Consider the following 19,959-nt stretch of genomic DNA (forward strand, 5'->3'; position numbering starts at 1 on the left):
AGTGTAGTTTAACACACACTGGTTTCAGTGATCAGTGTAGTTTAGCACGCACTGGTTTCTCAGTGATCAGTGTAGTTTAGCACGCACTGGTTTCTCATTGATCGGTGTAGTTTAGCAAACACCAGTTTCTCAGTGATCAGTGTAGTTTAGCACGCACTGGTTTCTCAGTGATCAGTGTAGTTTAGCACGCACTGGTTTCTCAGTGATCAGTGTGGTTCAGAGTCATGTGAATGTTGAGGCGGCTCCGGCTCGGCTCGGCTCAGTCAGGGCTGATGTTCAGTCATCATGCGCTGTTGCTGTACGCCTCTGTTTGGAGGATCACATGAACTTTTGATTATTAATGACGTTTTACGATCACGTATGGAGAAATGTCCCAGGAATTAAGGATCGTTTTTTTGTCAACTTTCGCTTTTTCTGATCCGCGCTTTCAACAACACTTAACAGCGACTTCACTCAACTTCTCATGCTAACCGAAGCTAACTCAAATCAATGCCAGATTCATCAGAATCATTATGTTCATGATGGGATTTTTACTTTATTCTACTTCAGTTTTACATTTTATTTTATTTTAACGACACTCTTGGATATATGAAGTTTTCATTTCCGGAAATCAGGGATTTTAATATGAATTCCTCAGTGGATTTATCGCTGAAGAAAGCGCTGAAAACTCCTCCAACACGACGAACTGCTGAGGTAAAAACACCCACAGAAATACCCTTCATTATGCAGACACGACTAAAAGAAACACTTTATAATGTCAATAACGCGTCATTTTATTATATATCAACACAATAAAAAGCTTATTGGGTTCGATTTGGGACTCATTCAGATCATATATATTCGTAAATACTTGTTTTCAGTGTTTCCTTCTTTAAGTCTTAGTAGTTGTAGTTAATCGCTTGTTTTGTGCCTCTAAGTTATGTTTTTGATGTTCTTTATGAGGTTATGTGTTGTACATTGACAGATGTTCATCTAGGACAGACTGATTCCTCAGTGAAGTACAGTAGAATATGTTCATCAGCTCAAGTCATTTATTAATGACAGAAATCAATGAAAGTTTACTGCATTCCAGCGGTGGAGCCCGGGCTGTGTCTCAAATCCTAGTGAACTGACTGTGTTTCAGGGCCTCCTCACTGTATAAAAATCTAGTCAGCTGCTTAGAGAAAGCGTTTAGTCATTATAGTGGCAAAACCTTGTGATCTGCCAATTTTGACAGCATTAAGGGCTAAAATCCCAATATTGTGGTGTATCTGTTGATCACTGTGTGCAGATGTCTGGAGGGAAGAAGTTTGTTATCTGTTTTTATGCTGGTATTGGCGGGCTAGACTGCCATGACCTCTTTCTAGTGTTTGTGTGTGTGTGTGTGTGTGTGTACACTCTAGGGTGAGATGCACATCTGGAGCAGCAGACTATTTCAGAGATTTTAAAGAGAAGACAACTCTAGTTGTGCATTATTACTTGCATTTTCTTTGATTTATGTTCTTCTGTGTAAATCTGGGTCAGGGTATTAAAAATCCGCCATAAGTTAGACACAAGATATCTTAAATATCAGTGCAAAGGTTGGTTTTATTGCAGGGCTCAACAATTTATTTTTTTTGTCAATTGGTCAGTAAGTCATGGCAAAGTCATTTTTGCAATTTAACCAGTTCTCATCCGCGTTAACCAGCTAGCTAACATGATTTTGATGACATCGGCAGGATTTGAAACAACAAGAACAATGACAGAAAACAAAGGTTTGCATTTGCATGGCATAAAAAGCTATTATCAATGGCAACAGAAGTGCAGGGCCAAAAACTGTCACATTGGTCCCGGGACAATTATTATCAATCACTGTATTGTAATGGTTTGATCAGGACACTTTCAAACCATCTGGGATAGTGTGATATTAATGGGTTAATTCACACAAAAATTAAAATGATCTCATAATTTACTCACCCTCAAGCCATCCTAGGTGTGTAAGACTTTCTTCTTTCAGCCAAACACAATCAAGAGTTATATTAGAAATTATATATTAGAAAACCCAAAGGGTTAATAAAGGCCTTCTGAAGCGAAGCCACGTGTTTTAGTAAGAAAAATATCCATATTTATAACTTTATTAACCATAATCTCTGGCTTCCGTACGTTTTCAATAGCAGTGTGTTGCAGTGTTTCCCAACCTTTTCTTTTTACTAGATTTGATAAGTAAAAAATCATATGGCACACCACTAGGCCTATATAAAAATAAAAAAAATGGCACAAGCATGCAGTGTTTCAAATGGCATATTAAAAGTAGTAGTACTCATATTTAACGTGAAGCTTGAGCTTTAGTCGGGTAGGATGATAAGGTCGACTCATCACTTGGTGATGATAAAACAACAAATTTACATATCGTCCCCGTCGAGAGGAAAACTAGTGTTTAAAAACTATATAATTAAACAAAAATTCAAATGTTTTTTGACCAGCAAGTTATGAAACAGCTTCATCTCATTGTGCTTTCATCACGCAAAGGATATAGTTACATTCATTTGCATATTCATAGAACCGCGTATACTAAATGAGGCCAGGGTGTCGAGTTACATTCAAGATATTTTAAGGCATGAACATTTTTTTCAAGGACAAACCATTTAAATAATGTAATTTTGGTGAACAAAGATGAGTCACTCACCTGTGCTATGCACACACCTGTAACGTCCCCCTGTCGTCAATCATTTTATCCCTTAAACTCATCTTTGATCACCAAAATGATTATTTAAAAGTTTTTTCCTTGAAAGAAATGTCTTCATGTCTTAAAATATCTTGAATGTAACCCGACACCCTCGCCTCATTTAGTATGCGCGGTTCTAAGAATATGCAGATGAGCCCCGCCTCCACTCACTCACTCACTCAGAGATCCACTGGTTGACGATCACACGTTGATCTGATTGGTTACAAGGTCGTTTGTGACGTCAGAAACACCAGCTGTATAAACATTTCAAACTGTATAAACAAAATTAAATTTGATTTTTACCACTTTAAATATTAAATTAAATTAAAAACCACACACAGACGTAAATAATGACCAATAGCATTGATTTTAATAAAACAAAAATGATGAAATGTACAGATCCAAGGTTTTGGTCCGACAGCGCGATGATATATTCTTATTTGTAGCATTTATTTTTGGGAATTTGATAATTTCCCACAGACAACCATCGGTGTGTTTTCCATAAACAGTGCGATGCATCATTGAAGAAGCCACTAGCTCGTCACGACAGTTTCCCAAACCATACTGTCGTGAAGTATCGTTCAGCCGTGTTGCTTAAAGAAGTAGTTCACCTTTAAAAAAAAACTTTTGCTGATAATTTACTCGCCCCCATGACATCCAAGATGTCCATGTCTTTCTTTCTTCAGTCGAAAAGAAATTAAGGTTTTTGATGAAAACATTCCAGTATATTTCTCCATATAATGCACTTAAAAAACAAACAAATCTTTTTCCGAGTAATTTCGTTCGTTGAATGAACCAATTGACTCGAAAAAAGATTCGTTCATTTTGACAGGAGAGTCACGAACGTGCATCACAGAACAGAGCAAGGCGAGCATTTGAGCTTATAAAACTTAAACGTTGTTATTTATTTATTAAACGAGCGATCGTTTCGCTTGATAAGACCCTTATTCACCGTCTGGAATCGTTTAAAGCCCTTTGAACAGTTTGCACTGAAACTGTCTTTTGGACCCCATCGAAGTCCATTATATGGAGAAAATCCTGGAATGTTTTCATCAAAAACCTTAATTTCTTTTCCACTGAAGAAAGAAAGACATTGACATCTTGGATGACACGGGGGCGAGTAAATTATCAGCAAAAGTTTTTTAATGATGTCACGCAGGTGTTGGAGTAATAACTACTGTTAATGAATGAATCTGTTTGAGATCGAATGTTTTGCTATAAATCACAATCATGGCATCTGAGGACTATTTCAAATTTTTCTCAGTTATTTCACTTTATTTCCAGATTCACTCATGGACTCGTTCTCACACACTAGATCTCGTTCACACACGCGCACTCTTCACAAAGTACACTTTAAATCTCTCAAACTCAAAGTTGTAAATGACGTGTGTGTGTGTGCTAAATGAAAGACACAGGTTGCACTGAATGTCAGTTTGCTTATTTTGCTCAAGATGAGGATTTATTGAGTCACATGTCATGTACACACTAGAAACTCGAGATAGTCGCTCACACACACACCTCTGAGATGCTGTCTGCGAACGTTCGTTGGAACGATGGTTTCGGGAAACGCACTCCAGGATGGGAAACGCTGCTCTCTTGTAATGGTTTGATGAAGCGGGACACTTTCAAAGTGTGATTTTAATAAAGCAAGAGCATCTGTCTGGTTTAAAGCCGTTCCTCTGTGGTTCACTGAGATCTTTTCTCTTCATCTCTTGTCCTGGAGTTCAGCGAGTGTGTGTGTGTGTGTGTCGCTCCAGGCGTGGGCGTGTCCGACTGCAGTAAAACACACAAACAAACACAAACTCTCATAGCAAGTTTCCAGATGGGTGTGTCGAGCGTTACGTAAGAGAGCAAAACAAATATTCCTCGTGTCTATTTCCATAGCATGATCCGCCCGCCTCGTGCCTCCAGCTGCTTTGCCTGATGGGAGTTTGATGATGCGGTGTTACGGGTTACGTCAGAAACTCACACACTAATGCAATCCTCAACATCCAGCAGCCGCTCGATGTCAGGAACGCCTCAGCCATACTTCCATCATAGTTATAATTATTGCTGGTGCAGATATTAAAAAACAGCCGTGAAGTTACTTTGAGTCTTCTTTTGAACTAGTTTTCTAGATTCGCTCCATTTATCTTTAAAGTAAGTGTGTGTGTGTGTGCACTCAGCAGGCTCTTGTGTTTGTCCACCTATGTTGGACAATATTTCTGAATAATCCTTTTTTTTTGCATGCAAAATGAATTTCAATTAAAAATCTACTGAGCTTTAGTTCAACTGCTTCATTGACAGATTCCTAAGCTAAAACCGTATGACAAAATCAGCACGTGACTTTCTTGAACCTAATAATTAAATATATGCAATATGTGTCAAATTCTTACATTTAAACAATGTCAGTTTGTTGTTTAATCAATATTCAATCAGAATGATAAGACAGTTTATCTCTAAAAACTATTTAGATTATAACTCTAGTTCATGGGGCATTTAATAAGTGAAAAGAAATCGCAAGTTAAAACCACTAACAAGGCTCAAACACAGTAACATAATGAGGGTCCATACATGCAAACCGAAGCAGAACTGCACGCGAAGGATCAATTGTGACTATATCTCACAAATTCTGACTTTATAACACAATTGAGACTTTCGATCTCACGCAATTCTGACTTTTTAACACAATTGAGACTTTATATCACAAATTCTTACTTTATAAGATGCAATTGCAACTATATCTCACAAATTCGGACTTTATAACAGGCAATTGAGACTTTATATCACAAATTCTTACTTTATTTCACGTAATTGTGAGATAAAAAAGTCACAATCACCTTTTTTATTTTTCAAAAAAAATACTAAGTGCCTCAGAACTATTCAAATTCCCACAGTCTTCAAAATATCGTCCGGTGTGTTCAACAGGACAAAACATTTATACAGGTTTGAAACAACCCGAGGCTGGGGTGAGTAAATGACGGCATTTGTGGGTGAACTATCGCTTTAAGTAAAGTTCAGTAAAGTTTGCTCATTTACTAATTGTCAGTGATGAATGACCACAATCCCATGCTTGATTTCAGGACCGTTGCTACTCTGAATTTGATGATCTGACCGGATGCAAGGATTCAAATCTGACATTTCTAATACTGCAGCCCTTCAATAAAGTAACTAACAAATATTCAGTAAATACCGCAGTGAATCATACGTCCTCATCAGGATTCAGTGCTAAGGATGTTTTCTGCTGGCCTGATTGGGGAAGTGGTTAAAATGTCTTGCCAAAAAAACACATGTGACTCAATGGGCTAACAGACGTTTCTTATAGTGGCCATGTTTAAAGCTCAAGGGCTGGCTCTGTCTTAAGGATGAAAAACCACATTAGATTTTTTCACTTAAATATGACTAATAATCATATTTCAGTTAAAAGGTACTGGTTTGTCTCCTAAATCCACAAGAGGGCAAGATGAGCGTTTGTAAACCAGATCAAGCGATGAAACCACATGAATGTGTGGTAAAAGAGTCCACAACATTTTAAAGCAATGTTTATAAAACAAATGTATTTTCTTAAACTATGCATAAATAAAGACTTGTTTGTGCAAGACTGCAAGCATTCTCTCTATTATTTAAACTTTATATAATTATTATGTAAATATATTTACGGTCAGAAATTAACAGGATTTGGGGCAAAAAACACCAAAATGAACAAAAATTCAAGAGACGGGGCAAAAAAATACCCTTAGACTGGGTAGACTTTGTCAGTAGATTTGCTTGCATTTTATGCGTTATTTGCAGCATTGAGTATTATAACTAGAGCCAGACCGATATTATCGGCCGATATTAGGCATTTTCCAAAGTATCGGTATCGGCAGTTATAATGGCCGAAAAATGAATATTTAAAAAATAAAATAAAAACGGATGAAACACGCTTCAATTGGCCTGTTATATTGAAAATGTATGTTTTACAATTTGCAGTATGATGTTATCTATGGCTAAATTATGGCTCATCATAGACTAGCTAACCACAAAGCTAGCTAATGCCACTATCATCAGTGGAAGACCGCTAACGTTAAGATTAATGAGCTTGGAAACCACAATGAACTTTTTCTACCTAAATAAAGTAATGATTACTGTATTTATAACTCGCATATCTCTAGTTACAGTCCCTGCATTGTAAAATGTAAGTTAGACTTGCGAGGAGTGAACATTTAGACATAGAGAAAAAAGTATCAAACATATCTTGTGCAGAAAAGTTAGCTTTTCTTTTACACGTGTGTGAAATCCAACAATATTTAATAAAATAAAAAATATCGGCCGATATATCGGATTTCAAAACCCAAAAATATTTGTATCGGTATCGGCCTTCAAAATCCTTTATCGGTCGGGCTCTAATTATAACTAATCACACACACTTCGGTTGACCTTATAAATGCAATGTCCAATCAGACTCATCATCATAAACAACAAACTGCAGAAAACACTGAGGGACTGAGTCTGCAGTGTAGCCGGCGTGTCATACATACACACGCAATTTCATGAGATCGCTCTGGTCCATGAGATGTTTAAGAGACGGCTTTATGTGTGTGCGCTCTGAGTACGAGTCTCTCAGAAATGGGGTTGGGTATCGTTTGAATTTGAACGATTCTGATTCCGATTCCGATTCCTTGTTTCGATTCCGGTTCCTAACGATTCTCAATTCCGATTCTTTTAAGAGGCAGGGTCAAAAAAGTGTAGCTAACCTTGCTAACCAACGGTCTTTCTGAAGGAAATACTCCTGTAAAAATACTCCTTTTGTCACAAATTTTGCATTTTGCCGAGATTTCGTTATTTTTAGAAAAGCGAAGCCACACTTTGGATCGCCGACGTAAGCTACTCATGTTCGACTCGCGTGGTTATGCCAACACTTCCGGTAGACGCTTCTTCGTTGGTGTTGTTCAGCGGTTTCTTCTTCCGCTCGGCGGACTGTGAATATCGAAACTAGGAATCGAAATTTTAACTTTTGAACGATTCCGGGAAAAACGAAAAGTTAGTCTCGGTTCCAATCGATACTCGATTCTCGATACCCAACCCTACTCAGAAATGAATTCCTTAAATTTCTTGAATGTTTAAATTTCCAAGCTGTGCATATGATAAACTTCAGTGGTGATCAGCAACACTGAGAGAAAGCCTCGTATCGCGGCGTGCAGACGATGTGACCGAGGCCTGCAAAGTGACACTATAACGACCTACAATGCCTCTCTAGGTCAGGAGAGACAAAACAGACATGAATGAGGTCAAACCTGAAATGTTAGTTTTGCTGATGTGGAGGAATGCTGGGAATGTGACGATCTGCTTGTTTGAGACTGTGTTGATACCTCGTGCAGTGAACCATCCTCCGTCCTCACCTGGGAAATTCTTGACCGTATTAATCGTTCGTGAGGTAGTTGTAAGTTGCAATAATATGCAACAATTCTTGAGAGTTACGTTTTTGTAAAACTACGAGCGTGAACAAAAGCCTTCGCGGGTCGGTCAAAACATTTTTCTAAATGAATGTACTATATTTTATTTTGATAATGCTTTTGTTTACACAAAATAAAGATGTATTTAAGGGATTTTTACTAAATAAATTTTATTTTAATTTTAGATTTTCACTGAAAATGTCAACAACTTTTAGCCTTTTATGTTCAAACCGGAGTCAGACAAAGATGGAGAAGTGAACATCTCTGAACGATTAGTTGATGAATGTATGTGTAGTTATCTTCTAGTCATTGATTAGCATATTCTGTCATGATAATCTATGAATCGTGTTCTGGGGGCGGGGTTTATGTAAATGACAGGGTTTGTAATGGGTTTGAAGCTCGTGTAGTTCTATCAGCCGTTTGTTGTAGTCCTTGTTGTAGCAAATGCTCTGAACTTTGAGCGTCGTAACTCTGCAGATGTTTATGATCAAACAGCAACATTACACATTAACTACAATTAGAAAAGTGAAATTATAATCAAGCACCCCTTTAATAATAACTGTATTGCAGTGAGGAGTATCTAAACTATACTGTGTTTAGACACGTGTGTGTGTGTGTGTGAATGAAATGCTTCTTCAGAAGCGCGTTGGCAGTTTTCTGTCAGCTGTGATTCATGATCAACTCTTCAGGCTTCAGGGCTCTTGTGTAATCTCACATCAGTCAGACGTTAATCGAGGACTGCATCATTTACTTCAATTTATTCTGCTGGATTATTATCAGATGGTAATTGGGCTTCACGATATTGAAGAAAAATGTGATATCTCATTAAATAATGCGATATTTCTTTAACCCCATGCTGCACTTAAACTCTAATTCACAAAACTCTACAAATGTTTTGACTAAAATGCTGCATAATTGGTGAAACACCAGTCGCCATCATCAGCCAATCACAAAGACAGATGTTTGACCAGCTCTTCACTGGTGTGTGTGTGTGTGTGTGTGTGTCGTTTAGGACCTGAACACCATCTACGCTCACCTGTACCACATGGACGTGCTGTCCCACCTCAGAGAACACCAGCTCAGGTGAGACTCAGCCACACACACACACACACACACACACACACACACACACACACACACTAAACACCGGTGTCGGAGATGTGTTTGTCTCTTCGGCTCACCAGAGCAAAAAATACAGTAAAGTCATACATCATTACTGCAGTGTTCAGTGTCACATGACCCTTCAGAATCACTCTGATAGGAGGATCTGATGCTCAAGAAACAGGCATGATTATCATCAGTATTTCTGTCAAACATGTTTTTCTCAGGATTATTTTATAACGAAAGTTCAAAAGATCAACATTTATTTGAAATAGAAACTTTTGTAAGGTTGTACATGTCATCCCTAGTGAAAACAATACGTATCTGAAATACATTTATTTATATGCTTAATATAAATAGGCTACCCTGCAATTGTACTTTTGGTGTATTAAACAGATTCTGCTAAATTTGGAAGAACTAATTTTGTACTTTAATGCACTGGTAACACTTTACAATAAGGTTCATTAGTTAACATTAGTAAATGCATTAACTAACATGAATTAACGATGAGCAATGCATTAGTTACAGTGTTTATTAATCTTTGTTAATGTTAGTTAATATAAATACAGCTGTTCATTGTGCGTTCATGTTAATTCACAGCCCATTAACTTATGTTAACTAATACAACCTTTGATTTTAATAACGTATTAGTAAATGTTGGAATTAATATTAACTAAGATTAATAAATGCTGAAGAAGTATTGTTCACATATTGTACATGCTAACTAATGTAGTTAACTAATGAACCTTATTGTAAAGTGTTACCAATGCACTTTAATTGTGCAGAAATAGTGCTAAACTAAAGATATGCTTAAATATATTTGAATTGTGTTAAAGTGGGAGTATTGCATGTATACTTATATACAAGTATATATATTATATTATACAGAGATCATACTATCCTCACTAATAAAACACATTTTAGGCTAAATATGAAGAAATATGCATTGTGCAATAAATAAATAATTATATTTTACAGTTATATATCAGTAAGTTTAAAGTGATATGTCAGTACATATGGTAATGGATTAGAAGTGTGATGTAAATGTATTTTAAAGAGATTTTGCCATAGTTTTTTTTTAATGCGTCCTTGCTGAATAAAAGTATTAACTTCTTTAAAAATGTTGAAGTCTTACTCTCTCTCTCTCTCTCTCTGTGTGTGTGTGTGTGACAGGTCCATGTGCATGACGGCCAGATATGAGCGTTATGATGCAAACCACGTTCTCTTCTAGTAAGTACATCTCTGTAATATCATGATCTATATGTGATTGTCAAGTGAATGTGTTTGTCGTTTAAACACCTTTATAATGATCATGTTAGTAAATCTATAACTAGAGTTTGAATTATTATTTAGACTGGTGACGTCACTCTCCGTTTGGGGGTTAGTTCTCTGTGCAGTCCAAGAAGGTAATAAATAGCCTTGTAAACCATGTTAGCGAGTAGTAGATTACCTGTCAACACCTGCTCTCTCCGTCCATCACCCTTCCTCTCAGGCGGCTCATCTTGCCCCGTCTCTTCTCCTCCTAAATATGAGATTTTTTTTAATTTACTGAAGGCTACAAATTGTATATTAATTCTCAATTCATTATTAATCTTGTGCCTAACATGATGAAACGGCTTTGTAACGTGTCTTGTCCCTCACAATCACAGTAAACTAATTATTACATTAGTCACGTTACATACGCCTGTTTTCGGTTCAGTTTTTCAGTTCAATTTTTGTCATTCGTTTAACATTAATGACCTTAAAAATGTTCAGTTATGAAATGTTTATTTTAGCTACTTACATCTTTGTTTACACGACAGCTGCGTTTTGGGCACCCGATATGCAAACTTTTAAAAAAGCGGTCTCCATGTGAACAAAAGAATGAAATGTCCTCATTGCTTTATATCCACGGGACTCGCGTGTGGTGCTGATTTCGGTTTCTCATTAGCAATCGTGCCCAGTCATGTTAAAACACCAATGTATTCACTCATCCATAAACATAATTAGATCCATCGACATTACAACTAATTTCACGATTCCGCTTATTCACTGCGTCATCAATCTATGCCTTTGCTATTGTATGAGGTTAGGGACCCCTAGCAAGAAAAAAAGGACACATTGTAGCTGATGTCATGATGTCAAGATGTCACGTCGAGGGTCCTTCATACGACTGTGATGTATTGCGATGATGTCACGATGCTGATGTCATATCCTGTTTGTCTTCCAGCGCTGACAGCATCTCCGTGTGTTGGTTCGTCCTGCTCTCGGGATCAGTGCTGGTGAAGGAGCACATGTACCTGGCCCGATGCTGGTATGTGTGTGTGTGTGGACAACTGAAACCAAACATGTGATGATGTCATACTAGTAATGTGTGTGTGTGTGTGTTTAAAAGCAGGGGTTTCACTTCCTCATCATGCATCTCATATCTCTTTTCTCATTCCAGCATTAGACTTCCTAATTGTTCATTAAAAAAATAATATTAATGTTAACTAGTACTATATTTAGTAGAAACGGCCAACTAATTATCCGCCACCTACTAACTAGATACAGGCTTTTGTTACAACTTTATCGCACTTTTCACACTATTTATTGAACACGAGCAGTATAGCTTAAAAACAACCTGTAAATATGCCCATATGAGCAAAACAAGTCACTTATAACAACACTGGATCATTTATGGCAGTTTCAGACCAAAAAATGTCCATTATTTGAAAAATTTATTGTTTTTCATCCTCATTTCTACTCTCTGTTGAAAACACTCAATTTGAAGGAAAAGTGGAAATAAAAGGCCAGTGCTGTGATTGGCTGACGTCACTGTGCCGTATCCACGGCCTTCTCTACAGCTTGTCATGTGTTTTGATCCTCGAGATGGCAATCGTTGTGTGAGTCAGATCCCAGTAGAAGGAATTGAAACAACTGGGTATGTACTGGTTTTATTAGCAACTCTCATGCAACGATACGCTCGGCGTCCTAATAGCATTAAAGCGGGTTTGCCGTGCATTACAAACACACTGTGACACCACGTCCACATCGGAAAATAAAAACAAGTTTAAACAACGCAGCGCTACCATTGAAAACAAATGGAAAAATACGCCAGCCGCATGACAAAACTTTTGCTGGACACATGGCCTAAGGGGACTTTTACACGACAACGTTAAAACTGAGAAGTTTTTCCTTTGAGTTTTCCGCGTACAGACGACACCATCGACAAAACAATCCCCAATCACATTGATGCGTGGATTCACACTGAAAACACTGTATTCTGCCGCCAGGCCACTAGATGGCGATGGAACACTACAGACTGAACATATGATAACATATGATATGCAGAGATTTGCATTTTTGTTGTTTACACAGAGACCGTTTTCAAATACGTGCACTTTGAAACCCATTTTTAAAAGTTTGCGTATCGGGCGCCCAAACCGCCGCTGTCATGGAAACGAACGGCCAAAACGCGAACAAAGATTTACGTTTTAAGTTAAAAACGCTGTCGTGTAAACAGCCCCTAAATCACGCGGTGAAAGCGTCTAATCTACTGGACTACACGTAGTGTGCATGTGCTCTGGGTGTGTGTGAGGGACATACTCGATAATGTCAGATCGCACATCGTTACAACAACAATTACGATAGTATCGCAGATGAAATATATCGCACACTTTAGTTGTCACTAAACATGACAAACTATACTTCATTAAAACTCTCACTGTGGTGTCCCAGATAGCAGACTGACATTGAATCAACGTGGAAATATGACATCGAAACAACGTTGATCTGACATTGTTTTGCTCATCGAATTAACGTTGAACCAACGTCAGACGCGTCATTCTTTCAAAACTAACGGAAAATCAACTGGAAATCAACGCGTTGTTTCAACGTTATGAAAGCAAACCAATTTTAGATTTTCATTTAGCTTTGAAGAATGCCGCGTCTGACGTTGGTTCAACGTTAATTCGATGAGCAAAATCAACGTTGTTTCAATGTCATGAGAGACGTCGTTTCCACGTTGATTCAATGTCAGTTTGCTGTCTGGGGTGTGTGTGAAAGAGAGAGAGAGAAAGCGCAGCTGCTATCGGTGTGTGAAAAGCGGAAAATGAGTCTTGAAACTATTTCTAATATTCAAAATTGAGATTATATATATATTCAAATCATCACTAGTATGAAGTTTGCTAGATAAATCAGTCCCTCCAGGATTTCACGATTTTTTTTTGTGATTTTTGCGATCAAAATGACTGATTTTGTGGTGGTAATTTCCAAAAATTTGTGAAAAAATTTGCGATTTATATTTAACATTTACCATAATAGTATTCAGTCCTTCCAGAAAAACACGGAGTTTTTTTTTGTGATTTTTGCGGGCAAAAATTGATTGATTATGCGGCCAGTTTTCTTTAAAAATGCGATGGAATATGTGGGATATTTATGCAATTTTATGCAATGAAATTGCTGGAATTTACAAAAATTGAGGGAACTTGCAAAAATTGCGGTTTGATGAAAAAGAGAAAAAAAGTGATTCCCCCAACATCCTGTTAATATAAGAGTCATTTCTTATTACTTCCTTTGATAAACAAGCATACTACATCATGGAAAGTGCTGGGAATATTTAATTTCTCATCTTGTTTTATTTCAGACTGTAAGAGTGTAAATAAGGTGTGGCCCCTTTAAGAGCTGCGCGCTCCCTGTTGAACTGTCGAACACCCCATGTGTGCGGGTAATTTCTGTTTGATGCTACTACTTTTATCTTATGTTGTTAAGTAACGATGTGAAGGTAGACCGTTCGACAGACAGTTATACGAGTTCGATTTGTGAGATGTCAATCGCCTCCGTGAGTCTGTCTGGCGTCGCGTATTTGCGTCACTTCATAACGTTCCCATGGAAACAGGGGGAAATGGCTGCTCTTATGAAGCAAACGCAACATTTTTCAACTTTCTGCTAAGATACATGTGACTTTTTTTTTGCAACGAAAATGCGAGGATTATGAAATTATGCAAACCCCGCATATTTTGCACGGAAATCGGCAATTTATGCGGCGAAAGTGAGGCGTATTTGAAAAAATGCGGCCCCCGCATAAATATGCGGACTTTGGATGATTTTGCATTGAATTCAGCGATCGCATAATCGCGTTTTTCTGGAGGGACTGACAAATAGTTAAAAGGCCCTAAAATGGTTTGTGTTGTTTGGTTTGGTTTACACACATATAAAGCCTCGTGGCTGCAGTGTTTGTTTTGATTGTGGGTGTGTCTTGACTCTTGTCCTGAAGCATAAAGGGATGTGTGTGTGTGTGTGTTCTGTCTGTTTGCTGACCCCTGTAGGGGTCAGTGGGAATGAGGAATGAGGAACTCCTGTCGCTCGAGTTTTCCAGCTGTGTATCATGAACACATGGAGACAGGAAGCGCACACACACTCTCTCTCACTCATTCACTCACTCATTCATTCACTCTCTCTCTCTCTACACACACACACACTCACTCACTCTCTCTCTCTCTCTCTCTCTCTCTCTCTCTCTCTCTCACACACACACACACGTAAATGCCACAGAGGAGAACTGGTTAGTTTGCTTATCTAAGAGTCGTTTCCTTTCAGGATTTCAGAACTTTCATTCTTTCATTTCTGGCAGTGTTGCAGCTCATGTTTTTCTCCAGTAAGAGGCCGCTCGTCGTCAGCACAGGGGAATCCTCACTCAATGTCTCACACACACTCTCCAGTAAGAGCCTGTTCTCGTCGGCACGGGAGAGTCGAACGATCAGGTGAAGAATATCTCGGATGCTTTAGTCTGGTTTGTCTGCATTGTTTCTGCTCTGGGCCTGAAGCGACTCTGATCTCGACTCCCGCTGGAGGGCATTGAGCTCCTGTAGCAGCACGTTCATTCCTAACGGACACACACAGGTGAAAGAGGTGTGTGTGTGTGTGTGTGTGAGCCGAACCGGAGGGGTGTGAGCCGTTCCTCTCTCAGCTGTCTCCCGTTCGCTGACGGCTTCCTTTACTGTGAGTAACAGCGGCTTCACTGAACTCAGATCTGTGTGTGTTGTGTGTGTACGGGGTCTGCTCACAGAACTCAAATCTGTGGGTTGTGTGTGTGTGTTGTTTTCCCAGCGTGACACAATCCCAGGCTGCCGGTGGTTTGTGGGTTCAGCGTCAGCACTCTCTTTTGTCACTTCTGTGTTGTGTTTTGAACATCATCAGGATCAGGAAGAGGAAGCTCAGTTTAGACTCACTTCTGCTGATGTTCAGTTCAAACCTGTCGCTTTATATCACACTCGATGAGCTGCTCGTGTACTCACTGCACAAGTCACTCTTGTTTCATTTTCACAGATGACTCAATGACACTTTATTTTAAGGATCCCTTTTGAACATTCTGTAGACTATAAGTAACTACAAGTCAACTAACTCTCAGTAGAGTATTGGTGGAGTATTGGTAGAGTGTTGGTGGAGTATTGGTAGAGTGTTGGTAGAGTATTGAGTATTGGTAGAGTATTGGTGAAGCATTGGGCATTGGCGGAGCATTGGTAGAGTATTAGTAGAGTATTGGTAGAGTATTGGTGGAGTATTGGTAGAGTGTTGGTAGAGTATTGGTAAAGGATTGAGTATTGGTAGAGGATTGGTAGAGTATTGGTAGAGTATTGGTAGAGTGTTGGTAGAGTATTGGTGGAGTATTGGTAGAGTGTTGGTAGAGTATTGGTAAAGGATTGAGTATTGGTAGAGGATTGGTAGAGTATTGGTAGAGGATTGGTAGAGTATTGGCAGAGGATTGGTGGAGTATTGGTAGAGTATTGGCAGAGTATTGGTAGAGTATTGGTGGAGTATTGGTAGAGTATTGGCAGAGGATTGGTAGAGTATTGGTGGAGTATTGGTAGAGTATTGGTAGAGTATTGGTAGAGGATTGGTAGAGTATTGGCAGAGGATTGGTAGAGTATTGGTGGAGTATTGGTGGAGTATTGGTAGAGTATTGGCAGAGGATTGGTGGAGTATTGGTAGAGTATTGGTAGAGGATTGGTAGAGGATTGGTAGAGTATTGGTGGAGTATTGGTAGAGTATTGGTAGAGTATTGGTGGAGTATTGGTGGAGTATTGGTAGAGTATTGGCAGAGGATTGGTAGAGGTTTGGTAGAGGATTGGTACAGTATTGGTAGAGTATTAGTAAAGGATTGGTAGAGTATTGGCAGAGCATTAGTAGAGTATTCAGGGCTCGCAAAATGTCAGAATCACCTAAATAAAAAGACAATTTTAATGTGGAAAATTGGTTAGGAGTCAAAACATCAATCAAAAACTTTTTCACAACTGAACATATCTGGGTCTAACTGAACTGAAATTTGTGTGACCAGTATGTGACATGAATCTGTCTGTGGCTCCGCCCCCAATGAGGGTATGACTAAAAAAGTTAGCACTTTAGTTTTGTGTCGAAATCATCCCAGAGAGCGCGTGAGCACTGATTAGTTGTGTGGATTACGATTGCGGGAATATCCCGCATTATAAATGGGAGACCTACGGGAATGATTAGAATTCGAGCCCTTCATGAATCACATTACATAAGCCTATTTTCAGTATATTAGTATGCCTGATTATTTTTGTCATTCATTTAACATTTATGACCTAAAAAAACTGTCAAATATGAAATGTTTAGTTTAGCTACTTACATCTTATCTTGCACTTGACCGTGAACTGAAGCGTCAGTGAAGAACCCGGTCACTTTATCCGTGTATTTCCCGACTCTCTGTGTGAAAGGGGCTTGACCCAGTAAACACCAGTACTAGTGAAGACTGACCCAGTAAGCACCAGTAAGGAGGTCCAGGGAGTTTGGCAGGAGATGATTGAGCTGACAGTGGCTGTAGGACCAGTGCTGATCCACTGAGAGGAGTGCATGAGCTCCAACACTCCCGACAGCTTTTCCCTTCATCTGACGGCAGACTTCAGGCTCACTGGAGTGTGAAAAGATGTCAAACACACTTGACCTCTGACCCCGCCTGGCTCTGCTCACACAATACACACACGTCTGCACTGAGAGAGAAACTGAAAGTCTATTTCATGGCAACACTGATGACAAGCACCGCCTGAGCCATGGATAGGGTTGGGGATCGAAAATACTTGTTCTAATATACTCGAGGTCAGGAATCGGATGCTTGTTATAAAATCAAAATTTAGATTCCTCTTATTGATTCCTTTGTGTCCATTTCAATATGACTTATAAAGTTAAAGTTAAAAAAATCCCCTAGCCTTTGAATTAAAATAGAAGTTGGTTTGAAAGAAAGAGTAGGTAGAAAGAAAAAATAAAGATTAGTTAGAAAGAAACGAAGTTGGTTTGAAAGAAAGAAAGATTAGTTAGAAATGAGCTTGTTGTACTTTCCATAAGATCATCTCTCAATGCTAATCAAACCAGCTATTGGGCTAACTAAATAAAACCATGCCGATCTTTAGGTGTGCTGAAGGGTGTGTGATGATGTTGGATATTTTAATCCCAAAGGCCGAGGGAACTTTATCAGGATTAGTGTCCTGGATCCATGAAATAACTGGCCTTTAAAGATATAAATGTGTCTGACTCTATAAGGGGTTTAACACAGGGGTGTCCTGACTTATGCACCCTGTATTTTAAGGAAGAACATTTATTTATTTATTTACAATACATAAAAAATTGGTGTCCTTGAAGGTTGGATTTTTCCTCCTTTTTTAATTTAAGGTATTAAAGGAGTAGTTCACTTTTGAAAACACTTTTGCTGATAATTTACTCACCCCCGTGTCATCCAAGATGTCCATGTCTTTCTTTCTTCAGTCGAAAAGAAATGAAGGTTTTTGATGAAAACATTCCAGGATTTTCTCCATATAATGGACTTCAATGGGGACCAAACGATTCAAGGTCCAAAAAACAGTTTCAGTGCAAACTGTTCAAAGGGCTTTAAACGACACCAGACGATGAATAAGGGTCTTATCAAGCGAAACGATCGCTCATTTAATAATTAAATAACAAAGTTTAAGTATTATAAGCTCAAATGCTTGTCTTGCTCTGTTCTGTGATGCGCGTTCGTGACTCTCCTGTTTGAACTCGTTCATCAAAATGAACAAATCTTTTTTCGTGTAATTTGGTTCATTCAACGAACAAAATGAACCTATCTATCTAAGATAATTTTTTATGATCAGCAACTTGTCGACGTCAAGCTTAAAGCGTCAAATCAGGATACTTTTGATATGAAACAAAGTCTCAACTTTCAAATTTAGTAATTTTTTAAAGATTTCTTTTTAATAAATAGCGTTTTGTGTCTCTTTAATGTGTGTGACAGATCGCTCAGTTAAAGCCGCTCGTGATCCGATCATCTCTTCGTTCTAGTTCCTTTAGAGCATCAAATAAACATGAATGAACATCAGAAGGAATGTTGTTTTAACCGTGGAAAGACGTCAGCACACACAGTTTCTCAAGTTCAAATCCTCCAACGTTAATCTACTAACTCTCCTGACGGCTTTGTCTGACAAAATGACGGATTCGGTGGATGGAGGATTATGATTGGTCAGATCACCTGTCAATCAAACTCCCAGCGAAGGCTCAGTTGGGCATTATTGACTGTGTTTGTGGAAATAAAAACATGTTTTTCTGATTGAGATTTGATATGTGTGTGAGATTTGTTGCCCTGATTCGTGTCTCTGTGTGTGTCTGCAGTTTCGGGACTCAGCGTGGAGGAAGAAGAGGCTGTGAATGCATCACTTTAGAGCCGTCTGAGATGATTGTGGTGAGTGGCGCGTTACACACACGTCAGACGTTCAGACTGACGGCACAAAGACTAAAGCATCCAAAACATGCTTCCTTAAAGGATCAGTTCACTTCAGAATGAAAATCTCCTGATCATTTAATCTCACTCACACCATACAAAATGTTCATGTCTTTCTTTCTTCAGTCGAAAAGAAATTAAAGCTACACTGTGTAAGTTTTTCTCCCATCATCAAATTGTATATGACCACCAACTGAATATCACTTTCTAGCCGCATTCCCTGGGCGTTTTAACGGCCGTATTGCTCCTTCGCCTTCGTCCGCCTTCGTCCATGAGTGTTCCTTCAAGTGATGAAGTTACTTTAGAAAACTATTACAAATTGCATTTAGTAATTTAGTCAGCAAAATGTAGGTTATGAACTTTTACGTTTTCGCTATTTTCATACCATTTCATTGCTAACTTCAGCTATCAGGTTCCCAAACGAATGCAAGCTAATGTTAGTGAAGTTTCAGTGCTATCGTTACTCTGTATATTGTATGAGATTAATAGTGTAACTAAGGCAGTGTTTACAGTGGAGGCTACTTAAAATTACAGCAGACTTTCAAATCAGCCGGCGTCGCGAGTAATCTCCCCGCGCGATCCTCGCGGTGCCACTGACTGCTAGCGCTGTCACTTTACGTTCGGAAATTCATTGCAAATTGATCGGACCAACCAACACAAGTATTGAAAACGAAAAAATAGGCAATCGATTTTAACAGCTTTTTAAATTTTTTTTTTTTTTTTACTAAAAATGTGTTTTAGGACAGATCAGTACAGCACACAGAACATGTAGGATGCTCTTTTCTGTTCACGAATGCTTTTTAATATTCGCTAATATTTCAATGCAAGTGAACATGCGCACCGTTATTTGTTGCGTAGTGACGTGCGTGTGTTCAAGTGAGCCAGAAATCAGCAGATTCTGTGCATTACGCTGTATTTAATATATCATGAGGATCACAAGTTGTGTATTTGCGCTAAATCCGCGCAGATTTGTCTTACATGAACTTCCCCAGCAAAGTGAGTAAACACAGAAACGGCAGATTGGCTCGAGGATT

The 19,959-nt window shown here is 38.6% G+C and overlaps 1 protein-coding gene across 9 annotated transcripts in view; it reads left to right on the forward strand.

The window, feature by feature from the left end:
* Positions 1 to 205: 205 nt before the first annotated feature.
* The window catches only part of rapgef6 (Rap guanine nucleotide exchange factor (GEF) 6), a 110,609-nt gene continuing 90,855 nt past the window's right edge, over positions 206 to 19,959 (forward strand). For 3 of the 9 annotated variants that reach the window (XM_089124022.1, XM_089124029.1, XM_089124023.1), the window contains exons 1-5: positions 207 to 693; positions 9,110 to 9,180; positions 10,372 to 10,428; positions 11,408 to 11,491; positions 18,817 to 18,886. In XM_089124022.1, coding sequence (XP_088980148.1) covers positions 589 to 693; positions 9,110 to 9,180; positions 10,372 to 10,428; positions 11,408 to 11,491; positions 18,817 to 18,886 — 387 coding nt within the window. In that variant the 5' untranslated portion in view covers positions 207 to 588. Of the gene's footprint in view, positions 694 to 9,109; positions 9,181 to 10,371; positions 10,429 to 11,407; positions 11,492 to 14,828; positions 15,160 to 18,816; positions 18,887 to 19,959 lie in introns of those variants that run through there. The other 6 variants (XM_089124025.1, XM_089124024.1, XM_089124026.1 and 3 more) reach the window with 4 other exon arrangements.

This window comes from Pimephales promelas, chromosome 19, assembly GCF_988280905.1.
Source record: "Pimephales promelas chromosome 19, fPimPro1.hap1.1, whole genome shotgun sequence".
NCBI lineage: Eukaryota > Metazoa > Chordata > Actinopteri > Cypriniformes > Leuciscidae > Pimephales > Pimephales promelas.